This window comes from Takifugu flavidus, chromosome 2, assembly GCF_003711565.1.
Source record: "Takifugu flavidus isolate HTHZ2018 chromosome 2, ASM371156v2, whole genome shotgun sequence".
In the NCBI taxonomy this organism is placed as follows: domain Eukaryota; kingdom Metazoa; phylum Chordata; class Actinopteri; order Tetraodontiformes; family Tetraodontidae; genus Takifugu; species Takifugu flavidus.
The window spans coordinates 7,699,564-7,720,617 of record NC_079521.1 but is presented as its reverse complement, the minus strand read 5'-3'; the positions used below and the strand labels follow the sequence as shown (position 1 = coordinate 7,720,617).

At 43.1% G+C, this 21,054-nt stretch overlaps 1 protein-coding gene and 1 long non-coding RNA gene across 3 annotated transcripts in view; one reads left to right on the top strand and one right to left on the bottom strand.

The window, feature by feature from the left end:
• Positions 1-271: 271 nt before the first annotated feature.
• On the bottom strand, positions 272-10,695 carry mmp2 (matrix metallopeptidase 2). 2 transcript variants are annotated; one of them, XM_057016883.1, is made up of 13 exons: positions 10,384-10,695; positions 10,005-10,231; positions 9,123-9,271; positions 8,476-8,604; positions 7,667-7,840; positions 7,026-7,199; positions 6,299-6,472; positions 5,919-6,074; positions 5,672-5,798; positions 3,312-3,448; positions 2,764-2,923; positions 2,428-2,537; positions 272-1,380 (listed from the first exon to the last, which is right to left on the bottom strand). In XM_057016883.1, the coding sequence occupies exons 1-13, from the start codon at positions 10,534-10,536 to the stop codon at positions 1,277-1,279; spliced, it is 1,974 nt and encodes a 657-aa protein (XP_056872863.1). In that variant the 5' UTR covers positions 10,537-10,695; the 3' UTR covers positions 272-1,276. The 2 variants fall into 2 exon arrangements, with proteins under 2 accessions (XP_056872863.1, XP_056872854.1); XM_057016874.1 differs by having other exon boundaries at positions 5,916-6,074; positions 10,384-10,694.
• Positions 10,696-10,835: 140 nt separating this feature from the next.
• LOC130516116 (uncharacterized) overlaps positions 10,836-21,054 on the top strand; it is a 53,221-nt gene continuing 43,002 nt past the window's right edge. Inside the window, exon 1 of the long non-coding RNA XR_008947354.1 lies at positions 10,836-14,955. This is a non-coding gene — a long non-coding RNA (uncharacterized LOC130516116). The remainder of the gene's footprint in view (positions 14,956-21,054) is intronic.

Here is a 21,054-nt window from a genome sequence, read left to right as displayed (position 1 = left end):
AAAAATAAATAAGAAAACATTTTAACAGTTATCAGTTTTGTGATAAGTTTTGTTCTATATGTTCATTTATATATTAAACTATATTCAACTATTTTCAATGTAATGCTCATGAACTGTTTACTTTTATTCTTTTATGTAATATTGTCATTATTTGTTGTTATTACCAATAAAGGATGTTCTTTGAGGTTCTTTAATAAACTGCCAGTACTATTCAAGTAAAACAAACAAAAAATGCTCTTCCCTTAGTTAGGCTGCCTGATTTGCACGCTAATTGTTGTTCACTTATCCACATTATATTTTTTATTGATGACAGTAAAAAGTGCACAAGTATTGCAAACAACACAAAACACAATTACTGTATTGTTAAAGTCCACAAGAGGAAATACACTAATACAAAAAAAAGATTATCAAAAAAAAATGCTATGGCAGTACTCTTGTCATGATTCCATCATGCAGCTCATCAATACAGAGGCAACCCGTGCCTCTAAACGTTCTGTAAGATGAAAGAAAATAAATGAGGAGCTGCTGTGGCTTTTCTCCACATTGAGCAGTTCTCTGGTACAGTTCTAGTACAAAGTGCTATGATGTATGCCTGCAACCACTACTGTTAGTCACCTAGAAGTTATATAAATGTATGCATATATACTTCTGTTGGACTATCTGCAAAAGCAATGTCTAAAGCACCATTTTCGGTCAAACTTAACGTACAACTTCTCTTTTTTTCCCAAATGTATTGCACAAAAACAAGAAAGCCTTTAATCAAAACTGGCACATTAACAACACTTGTAATGGACATAAAAGTAATTCTAAGCCAATATTTTTTTTCATTCAAAAATGTCTTTTTTTAGCCTTTTTTAAGTAAAATTTACATAAAAAAGCAATATTTCGCAGTGCTATAAAGCACTGTGCTCGATGCAAAGAGGACATACCTGATGTCTGAATGACAATCAAAGAAAAAACAATATTATTAGACAATAAAACAAGGGCATATGTATTGTATTAAATCTGCATCAGCATAAGAAATGTGTCACATGGTACTACAGCAAATATCCAGTTGCTTATAATCAGCCTGTGTGTCTGCTCCTGTGGCGTCTTTCTATGCACCCGGAGGTTGATTATACAGGCTGGAAGGCGCATGTCTCCTGCGGAAACATGCTGGAAAAAAACACAAAACTGTGCAATGCACTGACCGCAAGTAGAGTGTGATACAAAAGCAATGTCCATGTAAGGCCAGTTGTCGTATCAGGAGTCAGCTGCGATGCATTCTTGTAAACGCTCAACAACCGAGCCAATCTTTTCTGATCTCTCCCAACTTGACGATCTTCAAGCTGTTGTCTTCCAGTTTGAAGTAGTGGTTACCCTTAAAGAAGTAGCTGTAATCTGGGAAACACAAGCATAGCACGCAGATTAGCAACGTTTCCGGGCTAAAGCAGACCAAATAGGTGATGAGTATTGAAACAGGCTGCTCCTGCAGAGGTAGGGTTAGGGCGCAACGTCGCGCTTCTCTCTACTAATCCTCAGGACCAGGAAACACACAGAGGTCTTCTGTAAAGTGCACAGTCTTGCTTTATGAGAATATTTATGCTGCTGTACGATTACAGTCGTGCCTGTATGTCAGGAGGGCAGTAATGGAAAACCCCCTGCTTGCACGCCACAGACGAGAACGTTTGAACCACTGCAGCGGAAGTTTACCAGCTGCAATCGTGATTAAACCAGCCCATCCGTGAGCCCCTACCCTCAGAAATAATCCTTTTAAAAAACTGTCTATAGCCCCGACAATACGCTGCATTATTGTTTGCTGGGTTGTGCCGTAGGAGAAATGACCAAAACCAATGCACGGGTGGTGACAGAACACGTATTTACAATAAAAGAAAAACAACCACAACATTCTTTTTTAACCATCTGGCTTTCTTGGACCCATAATTTAAGTCATTATTGCTTATTTATGTTCTGGTTATCACAAATAGTGATTACTACATCGCTACAATTATCTTCACATAGTAAAAGCCGTCCAATTGGAAAGCTTTTTATATAAAACATGTGGCCTGATTATCTTCAGCCATGCTGGCTGTTTACGGACAGTAACAACCCTAAATAAGGGCAAGTGAAACTGGATAGATGACAGAAAGCTAAATGCTATCCTATATTTTCATGTTTAATGACGGCAGATAGCTCAAAGATTTTCTAATTTTACTTTACTTCTATTTGTACTTTAAAAAGATATATATTATTAGAAATTGCAATATTTAATGGCTAATGAATGTGTATTCATACAGTATAAACCTGGTCTTGTAATATGGAAGAATGCTTTTCCAGCACCAATCAAACAATTGAATCTTTTCATGTTTTCATGAAGTCAGATGTTGATTGTACGTGCTACAGAAGATGATCCACTTTAAAAATGAAGAAGATTTTTGTTCTTTTTACCAATGCCATTGAGACTGAAGGCAGAGTCGACATCATCTGGAATCCCATTCCAGGATTCACCGATGAGTTTGGGAAAGCTGGCCTCCATGGTCTTCCTGTCTTCATCATATCTGTAGCAGCAGCGAGATTCATTTCATGGATTGTGAGTTATCACAAACATGCGCATGCACGCGCATGCACACATGCACTCTTAAGGCAATAAAGGTTTATTATTCAACACTATAAATCCCAGTGTGGTGCAACAGTGACGCTGCCGTGGCTGGCAGATCACAACAAACACTAATTACATCCAGACAATAAGCTCTATGCTTATATTGATGTTTTTCTCATCCTCACCTCCAGAATTTGTCCCCAGCAAACAGGTACGTCTTCTTGTTCTTCCTAAAGTTGAAAGCAGCATCAATGTGCTGCAGGTCAGAGGGGAGGCCGAGGCTGGACAGCTTCTTGGGATAGCCTCTCTCCAACGCATCTGCTTTGTACACCCACATCTCATTTCCTGTGTGGAAACAGCAGATAACAGCTCTAATAACGCATGCTTCATGTCTGTCTCTCTGTTTGTCTGTCCAGTTGTCAGAATAAGGACTCAGAACTTCAGGTAACTAGCTCTGATGTTGATTTATACAATGCTGATAAATGCAGCATCTGCTTTTTTCCCCCCATCGTTGTCCCCGTTGTAAAAATCAAAAGAATGTGCCATAAACCACTCTTAAGTCAAACGGAAAATCCCAAGTATCCGAAAAGTGCAGTGGTCGGCACTGCTGCTTCTTCTAATGTTTCGGTTTGTTGGAAAGTAAAACCGTCCACATTAATCACAGAGCCCGGACTGTGGCTCGCACCGGACTGCTGCAGCTTGAAACATGATTTGAGCTGTTTTTCAAGCATACCTGCGAAAAACACCGTTGTTTCATCCACTGGGTTTTCATAGGCAGCGTCGATCTTGGAGGGCAGGTCTGGCCAGTAGGTGGCCACCAGCATGGGGCCAGTGGGCTTACTTCCGAAGTTGACTGACCTGAACAGGAACCTGGCACGGAGAGAACCAGTGAGTGAGCATAAAGTTGATGAGCCTGGAAACTGTGTGTGTGTGTAGCTGTTAGTGCGAATGCTTGACGGGCTGAGCCAACCACAATGGTCTGATTCATGAGCATCTGGTTCTCGTTAAAACTAAGGCTGCCGACGCCAGCAGAACAAGTCCTATCTTGACTGGTTTTTAGTGCACAACTGCATAACAATAGCAACTTCCTCAACTCTTTTCCACTGACCTATTTATTTTTTATTTTCTTTAAAAAGTTCCAAACTGCTTCTTTTTTGCCATAAAACAAAATGAAGGTGAGATCACTCTAACAAAACAATGATGTTGTTCAAATTCCATGATCTTCTGTGGCAGCTTTGATGTGTATTCCTAACCCACATAAACAAAGTACTTAAATTAATGATGTATTAAATATTACATTATCATTCATCTCTAACAGCAAAACCGACTGATGAACCTTGATGAATTTATTGAACTAAATGAAACCAATGCCCCGGCAGGATTTTTTTCTCAAACAATGGTAACATTCCTTTCAAAACACTGGTTTGAGGTTTAAAGTCATCAAGTACGTGTGTGGTCCACATGGATGGCTCGACACACAGTTTGAGCTTAAAGTCCTCCTTTAGCTCATGTTTCCAAGGCTGCAAATCTAAAAATACTTACTTCGTTGTTTGGTGAAGGCTGAAATTCTGTGTTGCTGTGAAGTAACATAAATTCAGATGATCTCCAAGGAGGAGTTATTACCTATCACTCTCAACCTAGGTCTGAAATCATTAAAATGTTAGCGTCAATGTGTGAGTTTATTGAGAGCCTCTCACTGTCTCAACAGCCCGAAGCTCGTGTTTATTGGGCTGCTCCATATGTTTAACCATGCTAGATGCTACCAGGTTGAAGTGAGGAATGATATCTGCTGGACTTCACTCACAACCATTGGTTGCCAGGATACAGATATATAAGCACAGGTTACTTGTAGCATTCTAAGCCAGTAAGCTTTCTTTCATGCTAGGAGACTCAATAATTGCATCCTCCTCAATTCCCAGACACCTTTTTTTGCTGAGCTGAGGGAATTCTAGCATCATTACTTATTGTATCATGTCCAGATTTGTCCCGTGCACACCATAAACATGCCAAGCCAGCAGGTGGGGGAGGGTCCTGCTTTTAAAGTGTGAAAGACTAAGTAAGCACTTGAGGGAAGACCACACTTGTTCTTTGAAGCTTAACTTGGCTGGTGTCAGAGGAATATCAAATCAAAGGCTGCCTAAGTAAACTGTGCTTGTGCAAGACAGCCAGCGGGCTCGCTGCGCTGCCAAACATGAGGCAAAATAGCTTATTATTGTCAGGAATGTCTTATATAAGTCATTATCTTCATTTCAGTAATTGTGTCTGCATGCCTGCTTGAGCTGCTGGGAAATGTCACCCTGCTCTCACGTCTTCCAGAATGCCCATGAACTAAAAAGACAATAATCTCGAAAAACTTCCAGAGCTATTTTAAGTTGAATCAACAAACATTGATCAGATGTCTAAGTCTTCAGACAAGTTTCAGATCAAATGAAACTGGTAATATACAGATAATCCGATAAGCACCGTGTTGCTCTTTTTTCCTGCTGGTTCCGAACTCAGAGGGTTGGGCTGACTGTAAAAGCCTCTTCAGTAATGCGGAATTCTGGCCTGTTTGTCTTGGACTCCTTTCCAAAATGGCCACGACATACAGTGAGCGCTCTTGAAATGTGATTTGCAAGAGGAGACCTTCACTATCGAAACCACAGCTGTTTCTGTTCAAATAAACCTTTTAAACAAAGGCATATCCTCCCACTGGAAAACGCGCTGACTCGTAAGAACTGCACTCGATCAACACCCGTTCACAAGGTCAGTAAACATATCGAGCTCACACGACTTCAGATTCCCTGGCGCCGGTGAAAGAAAGGCCTGTAGACAGTGTTTAGACCTGATGACTACTTTGGTCGACGCTGTTTTGCCAACTTCCTGACACATCACAGAGTGAGTCAAAACACCAATATGAACAAAACTAAAAAACCCTCAGTTTTTCAGGGAAATTATTATGAAATCCAATTTAGGTTCCCTTATATTTTCTTGCCTATTTCAAAATCCCAGACATGAAATTCCTGCTGTGGGGTTTTGAGATAATGAGCAAATGTTGCTCGTTAACTGCTGATGTCCTTGCAGACTCATTGTCCATGTGTCCCGTCTCATTACCTGTCCTTGAAGAAGAAGGTTTCACCCCTGATTTGAGCAACGGCATCAAAAATGACTGCTTCTTTACAGATGTCCATGGGGGTAACTGGACCCTGAGTTGGAGGAAAGGGCTTGTCTGTCAGGGCCCCTGGAGATGAGAAACTGGCGCTCACCAAACACATACTCATCCATACTCAAATTCTAGGTTTAATAGTTGTTATCTGATAGCTGATAGTTTGTGCTGTGTACATGTGAGCCTTCGTACCACCATAGAGCTCCTGGATGCCTTGGATGTCATCGTGAGAAAGGCGGAAGTCTTTGGTGAAGGTGTAAACGGGGGCCATCAGAGCTCCAGGGTCCTGAGAGTGCTCCAAACCAAGGGCGTGACCGAACTCATGGGCTGCCACCAGGAACAAACTGTAACCTATAAAACACACAAAGAAATGGCAATTCCATCCCAATGGCCAATATTGGCACTGCTCTACAATTATTTATCCAGTGTTAACAACCAGAGGACATTAATAAAGATTTACTTTTACTCGCAAAATGGGGAAAATGGACAAGTTAAACTTCAAGAAGGAGTTACAACCTATGTCTCAACGTGTCTCTGTTTTATCAGCTTTTAAAATGTCCACAAACTCGTCGCACCTTGATCGGGACAGAAGCCCCATTTGCGGTCGTCATCATAGCTCTTGGTGCTAGCGCACCACATCTTGCCGTCGCTGCGCCCGGACGAGGTGCAGGACTCGTAGGTGTTTCCCAGGAAGGTGAAGGGAAAGACGCACGGGCTCCCCTCTGCGTTTCCTCCCACGGTGGACATCGCTGTTGGGAACGACAACAGGATCGTTCACCGCAGAGTCTGATGAACCGCTTCGTAAGCAGCATTTTCCTTCAGGACAGCTGGTTTGTGATTCATTGTGAGCGGAGAAGATGTGGAAAACAGCTCTGGCAAGATGCGCACACATCAATAAGTAATCCGCTGGGCAATAAACCACCAAACTACCGCCCACTGATTTTCTATCAAAGAGAAATAATGTTTAATCTGGCATAAATCCTAAAATGGCATCTCATCTGTGCTAAAATACGTTGCTAACGAGAGGCCGATGGAGGCTGACTTTGGTTATTCCTCTCTCTGCCAATCTATCTCCAGACCTTAAAACCAATCCTACTGACAGAATGGAAAACAAGTCTCGCCAATGAACATTAAAGTACTTTTACAGACGACCACAAGCAAGCCCCAGAAACCACAGCTGGAGCAGCGGGGCACGCCAGACTGACCCGTGCCAGTAAAATGCACCATATGACCCTTGAAGATCACGGGATGGTGCGTACGGACAAGGAAGCAGATAAGAATAGCGTGTTTTGGTTCTCATACCTGTTTCAGGACAGAAGCCAAAGCTTTTGTCCACATCGTAGTTCTCAGTAGTGGCGCACCAGCGGTAGCCGTCGTCCCTGCCGGCTGTGGTGCATCCGTCATAGCTCTCTCCCTGAAAGGTGAAGGGGAATTTACACGCTGCCCCCTCAGCGTTACCACCCAGGGTGAAGAGCACTGCGAAACAAAGGTGAGAAAATGCAAACCTATTATATAGGTTTTTGTTACAGGCAAATCAGAGCTGTTCAGTGAAAACGAGACTCAGGCACGATCGAGTGAATAAATGCGGGATGGATGGCATCAGCGCAAACTAGTTCTCATCCTATGAAACAACTGTACATGTGTACTTTGGCGCTTCGCTGTAATCGGCATGAGATCATGTTAGGACCATGGACAGCAACATAACACAGATAAACAAAATGTTTAGCAAAACCCACAGTTGTAAACTGGGGCAGTGACTTGGAAAAGAAATGTTCCACAATCCACTCCAAAGGAAAAAAAAAAATTCCTGGCATGAGGCTCAACCTACTTTCTCTCCATCCAAAATCATCTGAGCAGCTTTGGAAAAAGCCCGAATCCAGAACCCGGCATAACTCTTCTCCTACGTCAAACAAAAAAAAAAAAAACGCTTCTGAAGAACTCACGTTCGTGGGGGCAGAAGCCGTATTTGCCGTCTTCAGCGAAGTTGTAAGTGGTGGAGCACCACAGGAAGCCGTCGTCGCGGCCTTGAGACGTGCAGCTGTTATACTCGGTGCCCATGAACAGGAAGGGGAAATGGCAGAACTCTCCGTCGGCGTTGCCGTATTTCACCTTCACCACTGCAGGAGAGGATCAAGGATCAATGATTTCCAACCTTTTAGAACAAGTGCACGTCTTCAAAAGAAGAAAAGGGCCTGTCTCTTAAAGGACCTTAAAGGACAAACAGAATATATTTCCTCCCTTTTATTTAGCTCTGCTGTGTGTAGTCTTGTGTGTAAAGTCATGACAAAGGTAGTGCTGTCTTGACACATGACTGGAAAGCCTTTAAAAATGGCAAACAGTTCAGATGTCGGTAGTAGAAGGTATAAATCCTGCACAGAATTCCTATTCAAATGTTCTTCCTAAGCGTCCTGAGACTTCTTTTCGTGCCGAGAGATAGGAAAATGGGCTAAGAGATTATTTCTGAACAAATGATGAATTCAGCGGAGAGGCTGTGAATAATGGGTATCATTAAACTATCTGGGTCAATGTGTGCAGTTTGAATGCACACAGCAGAGATTTTCCCTTTCTACTCAGCTTCCAGATGGCTCAGATTTCTTCTATCGAGCGCCAGGAAGTTCAGATAAAGTTAATTAAACCTAAACAAAGTAGCTGAAAGTCAAACACGTTCTAAAAGTGTCTAAATATGCATTAATGTGGGGTTAAATGGGAGCAGAGGATACGTTGAGACGCTTCCTTAAAGCACTTGTCCTACCTTGTCCCTCTCCGAGTGTCCACTGCTCATCATCATCAAAGTGAGAGTCGCCGCCAATTCCTGCTCCAGGAGCAAAGGCGTGAGCCAGGAGGCCGTCCTTGCCATCAAAGGGGTACCCATCGCCGTGTTCTGTGGAAACCAGTCAGTCTTAGTGGAAATAAATATTTTCTGTTTAAAAGCACAGATGTGGCAGATGTTCGGCCACTGTGCAAAACCGAGAAGTGGCCCAACTATAAACCCTTCCAAAAATGGGAATTTTATGTTGCCATCTGTTCAGGGAGTTAACTTATATGATCGTAATGATTACAGTGCATACATTCATGCTTAATAGTTTTGCTGCAATGTGATTAATATCTCACATTAAAGGCAGTGAGCAAGGATGGATGCTTCCATGGTTAAAGACCTGAATAAATATTAAGGACTGGTGACATTATATTTGTTTAAATCTGTTATTTCTGGGTCTGTTTCTGGTGGAGTTTAATTCTAACATGTGTGAAGGAGAGCCTGTGCCAGTATTTCTCGAAATATTTGTGCAAATAAATACTGTGCCTTGAATAATATGGGTATTTTCGCGTAATATATGTGATTTCTGACGATCCTAAAGAGTGGAGATCCAGTCTGGTGTCTGCGTACGATCGGCGTGCTACCATTGCGTCCAAAATTGATCATGATGTCGGCCTCTCCGTCCATGAGGCGCTCGAATGTGAGCGGGGTGACGTCGCTCCACACTTTGAAGGCCCTGAAGAAGGCGTCGTTGATGACTTCCTCGTCCAGATCGGGACTGTATCCCAGGATTCTGCGGAGTGGAAAGCAGGGTGTGGCGTCAGAACGTTCGCGCTGACCCTTCAGAAGATCACAGAACGAACCTCAACGCAAGCAGTCATGAGTCACCAAGGGCAAGAGGCAAACCCCATCATACTTCATATCTGTCTGCCTGCCTGCCTGTCTGTCTGCCTGCCTGCATGTCTCTCTGTCTGGGTAGTCGCCTCCTACAAACGGAAAACAACCAAAATTGGTTTCGTCTCCGTGGGCTCAGCCTTTCCTAAAAAGTTCCAAAGAGACTTGACACATACTGTGTAGGAATGCTGCTGCTAGCGAGACACAGTGAGTGCTGGGTGGGGGTGGGGTGAACTGGAAGGTTGGGGGGCGGTGTCAGGCTGTGGTCAATCTCTCAAGCAGCCTGTGGAGCTTTCGCTGCCTTTGTGCACTCGTCTCTGGGAATTACAGCTGATTAAATTGCGCGTTGCTGCGAGACACATTCCAGACCATAATTCTTAATACTTATCAGCTGATTCTGGGTTGGGTGGGGTGGAGACATTTTATTTCATTACATGTTGTTTTCGTGATCTTCAAACACGATGATGATGACGTCCAGATGTGGCTGTGCTAACGCATCCCAAACTACCCTGGTAGCCGTACGGTGCCAGTGTCATGCCAGATCTGGTGATGTCATCGTTACGCTTTCCACCTTTACGTGCACGCTTGCCTGGATCTTTGAAAATCTCTGTAGGGAATGTGAATTGGCTGACCTGTATGTGATGTCTTTCTTCTGCCACATGGGCTTCCTATGGAAGAAGTTGTAATTGGCCACATCTGGGACGCCGCAGCGAGGCTTTTTCATGATTTCCACGGTTTTGGCATCGATTTCTCCGGTTTCTTGCAGAGAGAAGAACTTTTGCATTTTCTTCAGCGTGTCCTTGAGCACCATGAGGTTGCATCTGTCTTGTGGGCATCCATAAAACTTATTCAGATAGTGCTAAAGGAGAAACACCAACCATGAACAAAGGCAATGTCAATCACCCACCCAACCAATCAATCAATCAAACAACCAACCATTCAGTATCTATGCCACCTGTTGGCTGATCGTAGGTAAGAAGGGAATTTTCTGGAAATGCTGCGTGAACTTACCAGAGCAACTTCTTTGTCTGTTTTTGGTGTATCGTCTCCAGGAAACCTGATTATGGGGGACGGTGCAGCGTAGGTCGCCTGAAAAGCGACGAAGTGCACTAAAAACACTTTTAGAACAATCCGCCGACAGCTGAATATGGTCGACAAGCCCATCGCTTTGTCTTTTAACGATGCGTCAACGGAGGTGGAAAAGGCTTCACTTCGTCTTTGCCTCTGCAGGACTGTTCCTCTTTTCCTGAACGGGACACCCTGCACCTCGGCTCAGGCTCTATGAACTTTCTCAGTTCTGCTGGCACACGCACTTTTCCCCCCGCGAATCCGATGTGCGCAATCGCCTGACCGAGAAATACGAGCAGGACGGACACAGACGAAAACAAGCGTAATTCCATAGTTACTCACAAGTTTGATGGGGTTGTTTTTCTAAAAAAAAAAAAAAAAGCCTTAGCTTTAGCTTCTTTTACATCATGTGATTTGAAAAACAAAACGAGATATTTGGGCCAAATCTACCAGAGAGATGTGATGGATTATAATAATTACAGTATTGTTTTATGTTGACAGATTCTTGCTTCTAATAATCGGGCAGTAACACCATTAACTTATATAGCATAAACATTTCCCAAAGCAGTTAATTCTACATTTCAAAGGTCCCACAATAATCTGATCCTTTTCACTTGCTGAGTTTTGTTATTGTTATTTTGTTATAACAATGCTGTTACAACAAATGCTGCAGGAAGTTGCACATCAATAATCCTGTACAAAGATATATGACAGGTAAATACCGTAACATTATTTCACCCCGTAGGTGGGAGCGGGTTATGTTAGGCGGTCTCATGACATCTGGTGGTTGTATGTGAAATTGCAACCAACAAACTTTTTAACCCACTATTTATTTATTTATTTATTATTTATTTATTATTTATTTATTTATTTATTTATTATTCGTGTTGCAATGTTTTGACATAATGAGCACGTTTTAAATTGGAAATAAAAATAGCCTTATGGATACGCCTGTAAACTAAAATTAAACGACTGCTAAGATATGTATTTTTTTATTGATTAATTAATTTATCTATTTATTTAAATGGTTAACTTCAATGTATTATTCTGTTTTTACTACTGTACTTCCATTATAATGATCATTATATGAAAAAACGAGTTTGTGACCCTGAACTTTGGTCTGAACCACCGTTTAGAGTCAGCGGAAAGTGCAGTTTTACTCCCCTCTGGCGGCGACTGAGCACATCGCAGCTGCCTGCTGCCTGTCCTCGCCGTCTCTGTCTTTGGCATAGATATGAGATTAACTCTAACTCTCTTTGACATCTCTTTGTTTCTGCTCTTATGTATCGTTCACAGTAATCCACCACGACTCTTAAATGGAGAAAACTGGGAGCTGATTTTTTTTTTTTTTGCAGACATCTGACAGATGGATAGCTTGCAAACAGGATTTTGTGGTATATCTAGCAAAGCAATTTCCCTTCCCTTTTGCCAGAGTACAGTTAATTTTTCATACCCGGGGCTGCTGTTGGTGGTTGCAGAGTGAATTTAACATCCATTTGCCAACAACATCCAGAGCCTGTCACTTTGGAGCAGGAGCTTAATTTCATGCACTGATACATGCTGCCATGTCCTCCAGCTGACACACTCGCAGTGATCTCAGGCAGAGCCAAGGAAAGAGAATAGCTTCCGATTAAATGTACATGGGCCTGCCTCTCCAAATAGAAAATGCTGAGATGTGAAAAGCTGAAGCACAGCTACAGTAATTGAAAGCCTTTGTGCATATGAATGCAATTTTGCAGGTGAAAGTGGCACACAGAGATTGAGACGATATGCTCTGATTTGCATGTAAATTGTTTTCTTTTCCACTGGATGCTTAAGCTTTGTCTAGATTAGAGTGCCTCTTAATGTGTGTGTGAGCGTGTGTGTGTTTTGTAAACTCGGTCAGCCGTCAGCTGCGAGTGCCTCTTTTTCCTTTGTATCTGTTTATTTGCTGAGGCTGCTGATTTTCGGTACAGCTTTTCTCGATTAGAGCTAATTTGTTCCTCAGCATTTACACTACCAAGCATGCACACGCACATGCTTTCTGTGGTCCTCCTCCGCACAAACTCTTGTCATTAATTATGAGAAGAAGCAGCGCCCTCCGAGCACCGGTACGGCCTCCTCTTGCGACTGGGAACGGGACATTCTGGACGCAGAGGCCAGTCGTGTTATGGCTGTCCAGCTGGCTCCGGATCCTCAGGCTCGGTGATTGACCCAGGTCCAGCTGAACAGATCGCGGCCTGCCTGGATGTCACCGTGTTCCTCTCACCCTGGGCCTCAGACAGATCCTCTGATGGGTCATCAAACCAAACTCCCTGTGTGGCTGGCGAGGACCGAGGCCATGAATGCTAAATGTCGCTGTTGCTCTCTGCTTGAGAACAGTTAGCCTGTGTGTGCAGTTAATACTGACACTGAGCGGTTCTGAATCAGTCTAGCGACGTAGTTTGTTTTGTGTTTTTATGTGCTTTGCAGCAGTAATTATGCAACGGCTGCTGAGTAAATGAATGCCACCGCAGTCCTGTCGATAAATCTGTTTCAAGATAACTTAATTTGGCTAAGCACTGTGTTACAGAATACTGCGACACATATTATATCACTGGGTTTGAAGCATTCTGATGATGAATTATTGAGCCTAAATCCATTATCTTGAACATATTTTATTTATGAATGCACCAAGACACTGGAGGACTTGAACACTGCAGGGTAATTATTGTTTCACATTGTGTCACCACTCTTCTCTCAGATGCAATTGCCAGAGCAAACTGCAATGAATCAAAGAACTGCGAGTTTTGATTGACATTCAGTGCGCGCGCAGGGCCCAGAGCGACATTAGCCGAATTGCTTTACTTAATGCTTTTTCCCACATTCTGTTTCTCTTTTAGCGCGCCTTGTAAACACTGATGCAATAATGCATTCCATTATACAGAGGATGGGAGACAAGTGTCTCTCGTGGCTCCTCTCCATCTCAATAATAGGTCAACAGCTGTATTTAAAAAATTCATCACATTCTTGGCAGTCGCAAAGGTTAGCCGCAACACGCCGAGATGCAATATTGGAGCCTTGGTTCGGCTGCAAGTCTCTGCGGGGGCGAAGAAGAGCTGCCTTTGATGAGTACAGCATGTAAATGATTTGTGTGTGTTTATAGGACACGGGGCTGGCCCTGCTTCGCTCCAAGGCGGCGGTGCCGGCACCGCTCTGTGGCGGAGGCTGGCAACGGCAGATGGAAGTAAACAAGTGAGAGGAGGGCTGACCCCGCCACGGCAAGTCTCCCTTGGATTTTTGTCGCACGATCTACGCGCGTGTCCTGAACTACGACCATATTAGCTGACTGCTACTGAGCGATCGGGGCCTTTTCGGCCGCCTGTTTTAGCCTGACTGCTGAACAGCTTGTTTGTTCGCACCATATTACCTGACGCAGAGCAGCGTAATGTTCAGACAAACCCGTGGACACAAATATTGATGCGGTTTTCACATCCAAAACAAATTTCTTGCAAGGATCTCTCAAAGTATGAAGACAAGCAGATGAAAAATGGATGTCTGCCTGGGATTGCTTTTAGTAATTGTAAAATATTCACACTGGTATTTTTGGAGTGCTGTGGTGTTGACGCGCAAGCTGACACACAGATGAATTTTTCAGAAATGATCTGATTTGGCCCCGTCACAGCGAGCGCGCGGCCTCTGGAAGTCAGGTGCGGCGCTACCTGGATCCTGGGATTTCGGGGGGGGGGGGTCATGATGCAAGTGGGTGAAAGTGTCTTTGAAATGTTTCTGTCTGTCTGATGCTCTTGACACTCAGAGCTGTGCCGTTGATCAGCCATTAAGCTGTTTGAACACGTCGGCTGGCTTAAGGCATCTGGTTGCTTAAAGCTTCTAAAATGCAAGACTGACATTGGCAAATTTAGAATTCTGTGTGAAACATGGAAAAGAAACATCACGTGTGTGTGTGTTTTTTTTAAATGCACCTTCAAATATTGCACTGTTGAACTAAAACTATATTAATATAACTTTATATTTATTGGCTGGACAGAAAATACCCCCTTGATTGGGCCTGAAGAGAAAGAGATTAGCACATAAAATTGGCAGCATCTTGATGTTCAGTCATATAAATGGCCATAAAATTATTCCACAAAGTCAAGAAAGGTTGCAATGTAAGAACGCCTTCCAATGACCTTTGACCTACGAGGCGGTATCAGTAAAAAAAACTGCCGTCCGTGCTTTGTCATTGTTTAACCTCTTGCTAAACAGGCACAATGTCAGACCCCCTGATGCAAAATAGCACATGGTTAAGCTGGGTATAAACATTAGCTAGGTTACATTTTGATTAAATCAACACAAGCTTTGGAAATGCGATCTTTGATCAGTGAGGTGAGGTCACCGACAGCACGACCCTCCCGGCTGGCAGTAGAATCGACGGTACAAGCACGTTTAATCTGTTTGCGGTGAATTTGATTTGATTTGATGTGTATCTTTTGGCCTCCTTCCTTTATGTAAATTTCACCAGCTGGACTTAATCTTTTTCGTCTCTTCTCCACCCGGGTGAGTTATTTGAAGTGGTTAAAAACAAATCCCAACAGTGTTTTTACTGAATCTGCTTCCTGGAAGATAACAGTTGTACCTCCAGAGGACCCACCTACTGTAGCTCTTTCATTATTATGGTTTGGGCCCGCTGTCACAAATTCCAGACAAAAGTGAATTTCCTATTCCTTGTCAATAATGAGCTCAGTATCCCCTCCAAAGGGTAAGAAGCATAATTCAATCAAGACTTCTCTTTTTTCTCTTTGACCCCGACTCACCCTGTGAGTATAAGAGAGGCTTAAATTACAGGTTTTTTTTTTTTTAACTTTACCAACGAACCCTCCAGACTCCCTCTAATACAGCATCTCAGGGACGTATTTTCACTGTCCAAACATGTTTTAAACCACACAGCAAAGTAAATCTGTGATGGCTTCAGCCCTTCGCATTATCTTTTTATCACTGCAGTCTATTTTAAATTCCTCGTCACATACGTATGTGAAGTTTGCATTCCGCGCTCCCCCACCTCGGCTTCAACCGTCACGCGTGTTTCAAGGCAGTCGCGTTGTGTGATGTCGCAGCAGAACGCCGCTGATGTGCGAGCTACCGTTTTGGACTCGGAAGCCGTGCCTCCTCCTGTTGCCGCCGCCTGTGATCTCACTCCTGTTGGCTCGCGTCTGTCCGCAGCCCGGAGGTCTCGTGGGCTTTAGCTACCGGATAGCGTGCCTCGCCACCACCATCCACGTTGGCAGGATATTGAAAATGACCTCTGTCAGGAAACAGAGGCCCGGCGGCTGTCAGGGAGCCGCGGTCACGCTGCTCCAAATTACCATCTCACCTTTCCCCTTTAATCTTAATCTACTAAAAACAAAGGCTGGTGATATTTATGATGTAATCTCAGGCATCACATATTATAAAATGATTTATAACACTGTAAGATTTCTATTTTTCGTTAAATATTGCTAGAAATACATCAGTTAGCTCTTTTGATATTACTATGCAAACCTGACAGATGCATCACAATTATAATTTAGATAATATTCCACACAGAATCACTTTTATAACAGGGGAAGGGATATTTGGCCATATAAATTAATTAAATTTGTCTCTTTTCTAAGTACACCAATGCATCAAGCCATTATCTCTGCGACAGATGAATCATATTGGATATTACGCGGGACAAATGTATTCATGGTGCATATTTTTCTAATTTTTCCTGTCCGACCATCTGTGCGTGTGTCACGTCTTTCCAAGATTAATCCGGTGATCCTGCTGGGAGAGAGGGCAGGTGTTTTCCTTTTCTCCCCCCGCTAACACACCAGCTGATATCGAATCATAATCCAGCACAATATATTTTAGATATTTGTAACATATCAAGGACTGATTTCCATCACTGGACCGTATTAGGCACTAGTGTGTGTGTGTGTGTGTGTGTGAGAGAGAGAGAGAGAGAGACTAAGCTAAAGGGGGCAGACCATAATCAGGAGTGCAACACTTGTGAATATCAGTGACATCTGAAACATTAGTTTATGCCCTTGGTCCTGGGTACTAAGTCACTGTTGCAGAATGAGGGTTAGGGGGAGGGGGTGGATGAGGGGCCTACAAAGGTCACCCTTTGTTGACGCCACCTTCCTTCTGTCCACAGCACAGTAATTATATTTCATAGGAAAGCTCAATGTCGTGTTTTAAAGCTGCCACCACTCCAGTAGCTGCAGGTCTAAGGGAAGGCTGAAGATGATTTACAGGGACAACATGCTGTCCGGTCTGTTCCAGCCTCTGTTTTACACGCGCCCTCTTAGATTCACTTATGTAGAGTACTTGTCTTTCCCAAGGCAATAAGCAGGACGAGTGGAAGCGCAGACAGATTGCAAACTGGTGTTAATGACCGGCCTGTCAGGCAGAATCTGTACTACTTAATCTCCCGCTCCTGCTGCACATGATCAAAGCTAACACAAATGCAAATAGCGTATTGATTTCTTCAGCACCCGTGCGTTTGCAGCTTTATTACTCCTATTGCTGTTAGCCACAGTTTCAATCAACAACTCGAACCCATTATCATTTAAACAAGCTTCAACAACCGACCTGCTCTTGCCAATAACTTGTTCGACAGTGAAGAAAATATCTTATTTTTGTACAGTAGTTTTATTTGATTCAGAAATGATCTAAATATGGATAAGGAATGTATCAACTGACACAGTAAAGCACACATCTTAGTTATAATACCAGTACCATCACTTTTGTGATTGATTAGGAATTCTAAATTATTAAGAGTCTATATATCAATAGTCACTAGAGATGCTGTTTTTAACCAGAATTTTTGCTATAGCTAATTCAAATTCTTTGTTGTTACCCGTAAAGAATATGGCCGGACAACAGAGAATTTCAAGTTCCATTCCAGAAATGCAAGCAGCGGCAGTGAACTCTCTGTCACAATGAAACATGGTGATTAAGACAGCCAGTGGGAGATGAAAATGATTTTCTTTGGCTCTGAAAAGCCCTTGTTTGGAATTGTCACAGGTCACCCTCTCAGCTCCCAATATTTGCAACGCATTATCATAACGAAGATACATTTCATGCATTATGAATCAGGATGTTTCTGCCCACAATGCACTAAATGATATTTGGGTAAAAAGAAAAAAAAACACTGGATCAGACCTGACTGATGTCCTCAAGGTTTTGTTTGGAATATCAAGATTCACGTGGGAGTACCAGGGTTACGTTTCCTTTATAATCTTACTGTTGTCATTGTCAAATATACTTTATTCTTCCAAAATACAAGAACTAATTTTCTCTGTCCGCTTGGGGGCAGCAGAAACAAGCTGTCAATACTTTGACTTATCAACCACCTTCTAGGTCAGACAAGACATTACATTAAGCAGAGGTGGAGGAAGGATCAACAAGTTAGACTTGTGTGTCTCTGTGTGTGGGTGTACAGTCAGTTTATAATTTAATATAACTTAACCTTAAATATATACCTCTATTGTGTGTTTCTGCTGCTACATTCATCACTTTATTCATCTACTCTTAGTTTAATGTACACTAAGGCCAGTCAACATTAAATAAAGCATGTGTCTCTCCTGACTTTGTAGAATAATTTTATGTCGTGGAGAACCGGATCAAAATGATCAAAATTGCCTGTATGAAACTGGCTCGGGGGCAGAATTCTTTGGTGCATTTATCACTTTGAAAGACAGAACTGCATTGAGAGTATGTGGAAAAAAAGGCCTTTTGCGGTCTATTAAATGTATCGGTAATTTATGGAAAACCTTTTCTTTCTGCTATAATGTCAGTCTCTCTCATAGTGAGATTATCTGTGTTATCTGGGAACATAAAATAATTAGTCAGTTATTTTAGGCATTGGTTTTATTAGTGAAATGCAATAATGAGTCACCATTTTCCACATTCGTGTGTTTGCCCTCCTGTGTTCTTTTCCCAGATGTTACTACTCAAAACCACCTTCTTTGTTTCATTTGCAGGAGATATTTTACCATTTTGCTAAGACCTATTCTGTTTAAACAAAAACAGAGAGGAATGTAGTGTGCTGAAAGAAGCTATCGTATGACGTTGTTGTTATTAGTACCATATGACTGTAGTCCTGCAATCTCTTCAGCAATGGTGTCTGATCAAATCGTGCCCAAATAATAGCCGTGCTTGTGTGTGAATGGCTCCCTTTCGTGTTCTAATTGATGACTACTGGGCGCACTCTGATGGAAGCAGTCTGCCGGGAGGAAGTAGCAGCCAAGACTACGTCTTCTGTCAGATCGCTCTTTCAACTTCAGGCCTGCGAGCTGCTGACACGCTCGGACTCTGCATGGTAGTGTACTCCAGTGCCTCTCGCCTTCCTTCCTCTGCTCAATTCCAGAGACCTGGCAGAATCTACAAAGTCAACATTACAGTCTAAAGAAGGGAAATATCCCGCTGTTTTTCTTTCACAAATGTGTGCATTCTCAGGTGATTCGGACTTACCTCTAAATGGAAACAGTGTTGCTTCTTTCCTTTCATGCAGCCACCAAGCAGTAGAGCAGCGTGTCAGACCACGTTCCTCTAGATAATTTCAGGCATTAGAGACCAAGGTTCAGACCTCTCGAGCCCCCCTTTGTCGACACAGTCTGGCCTTCATTTGGCTGAATTATTGGTTGCACATGGCTAAAGTGGACTTTGTGTTTATCCTCACGCAAAAGGTGTGGAGGAAATTGCCGAGTTTTCTGTCCTAAGACAAGTCCTGAAGGCGATTTCCGAGGCTTGCTTTGCACGCGTGGCCTGGCGTCAGCTCGGTGGCACTGGGAATAGTGGGGCTTATAATGACAGGGGTCTGGCAGGCCTTCATACCAGAAACCTGATATCAACAGTGGGGTGCACACGGAGCCCTGAGGGCTCTCTCACACCATCCTATAGGAGATTACATTTGCTACTTTTCACCTTGTTTGCTTCCTTTTGTAATTTACTGAACCGATCAGGAAGGCATTAAAACCGATTAAACAATCACACAAAGTAGGTGCTGTAAAGATTAGAAGTGTGGCTGTAATGATTTAACTACCTGCATAAAAAAAATTAACAGACCTCTCCCAATTTAATGTAGTCTATGTTATATGCACTAATCCGTAACTTTTTGGAAGAAAGCAATATATTTATAGATTTTAATCTACATGGGCAGGTTTTTAATGTGATGCCGAAGGTGAAATTCTAAGAGAAGTGCTCCGTGAATCATACGCTTGAACTGAAGAAGCAGTTTGCAGTAAAGAATGTACTGCAACAAAGCCAGATTCAAGCAGGCGCGCACATGCACAGACGTTCTTTTATTATGTGTTTATACATCTTCCTATGTGTGTGCTCTTGTGCCCTGGGTGAAGATGAAAAGTTTTTTGGACTTGTAACCCCTCTTCCCCTGCCGGTAATCACCCCAGAGCCCTGTAATCCGTGGCGCATGCAGATGCCGCCGGGGGAATATTACTGTTCATAATATTAATCTGCTCTCAAATTCCTTTCTGTTACCAAGATGAGGGGCCTTGTGCACCATGTTCTTATGGGTATTAAGTGTGCTACAAGAGATTCATCGAGAGGTAGATTTTGACTCGTCAGGGATCAAGCCCAGCCCGAGGTCGTATCGCTGCTTTAAGGAACACCCGCAAGCAGGCAAAACCCATCTCCATATTCTCATAAACAGCCTGACATGAAAGACGCTGTGCCACAGCGGGGACACAAATCCACACCCAGCCCACATGAATCATGTCAGCCTGATCCAGAGGAGGGTTAAAGCCTCTTTAAGGTGCTTGGTCCCTGGCTGTGATACCTGTCTTAGCAGCAGGTAAACCCCCGTGCCACAGGGCTAAGGAGAGCGGCATTGTCTCCACCAGGCGATCAAAGGCACAGCAACACGCCACGCAGTCCTAAAACCACAGGAACAGCAATGAATAGAGCCCCCGCCAAATGGATTGAAACCTTTAACCCATTCAATTGCTCCTCATCATCCTGTACCTGGAATTTGGCATTATAATATTTTGTAGTTGTACAAGGCTTAGCACGGCGGTGGATTTGGGGCTTTTGAAAGAGCTCCGGCACAACAGGGGAATCGTGCTGAGCTTTGGGAATTTCTGATTAAAGTAATTGTGGCCATTAGCCGTGCATGTTTTTAATAACAGAGTAGCTGTCTCCGAGGTGTGAAGACACACTAATGGGAGCTAAACAACTCAATGACGACTCTTTTTTTTTAATTTCTGAGGATTGTTTATGTGCCAATCCATGTCTGTGAGTATACCATTAGCTAAAAAAAAGAAGAAATCACATTTATGAAAATGTCTTTATTGCATGTCCCGCTTATTTTTCTCATGTGCATGCAAGATGTGTCTGCAGCTGTGGAATGGTATGCATTGTGTCCACTGTGTCACTAGGACTATTCATGCAGTGATGAACAGAGCAGGCTGAGGATCGTCGGTGCCAGCGGTGTGTAAAATCTGCCAGCAGGACTGACACTTTGATGACGGATACCTGAAAAGACATTCACGCCTTTGAGAGAGACGGATTATTTGTCTAGTGTTACTCCAAACACTAGGCGACACTGCGCAGGGATCCCATCCTCCCCCCACAGTGTACGAAAACCCATGTCTGAAGTTAGTCTGAGGTAAA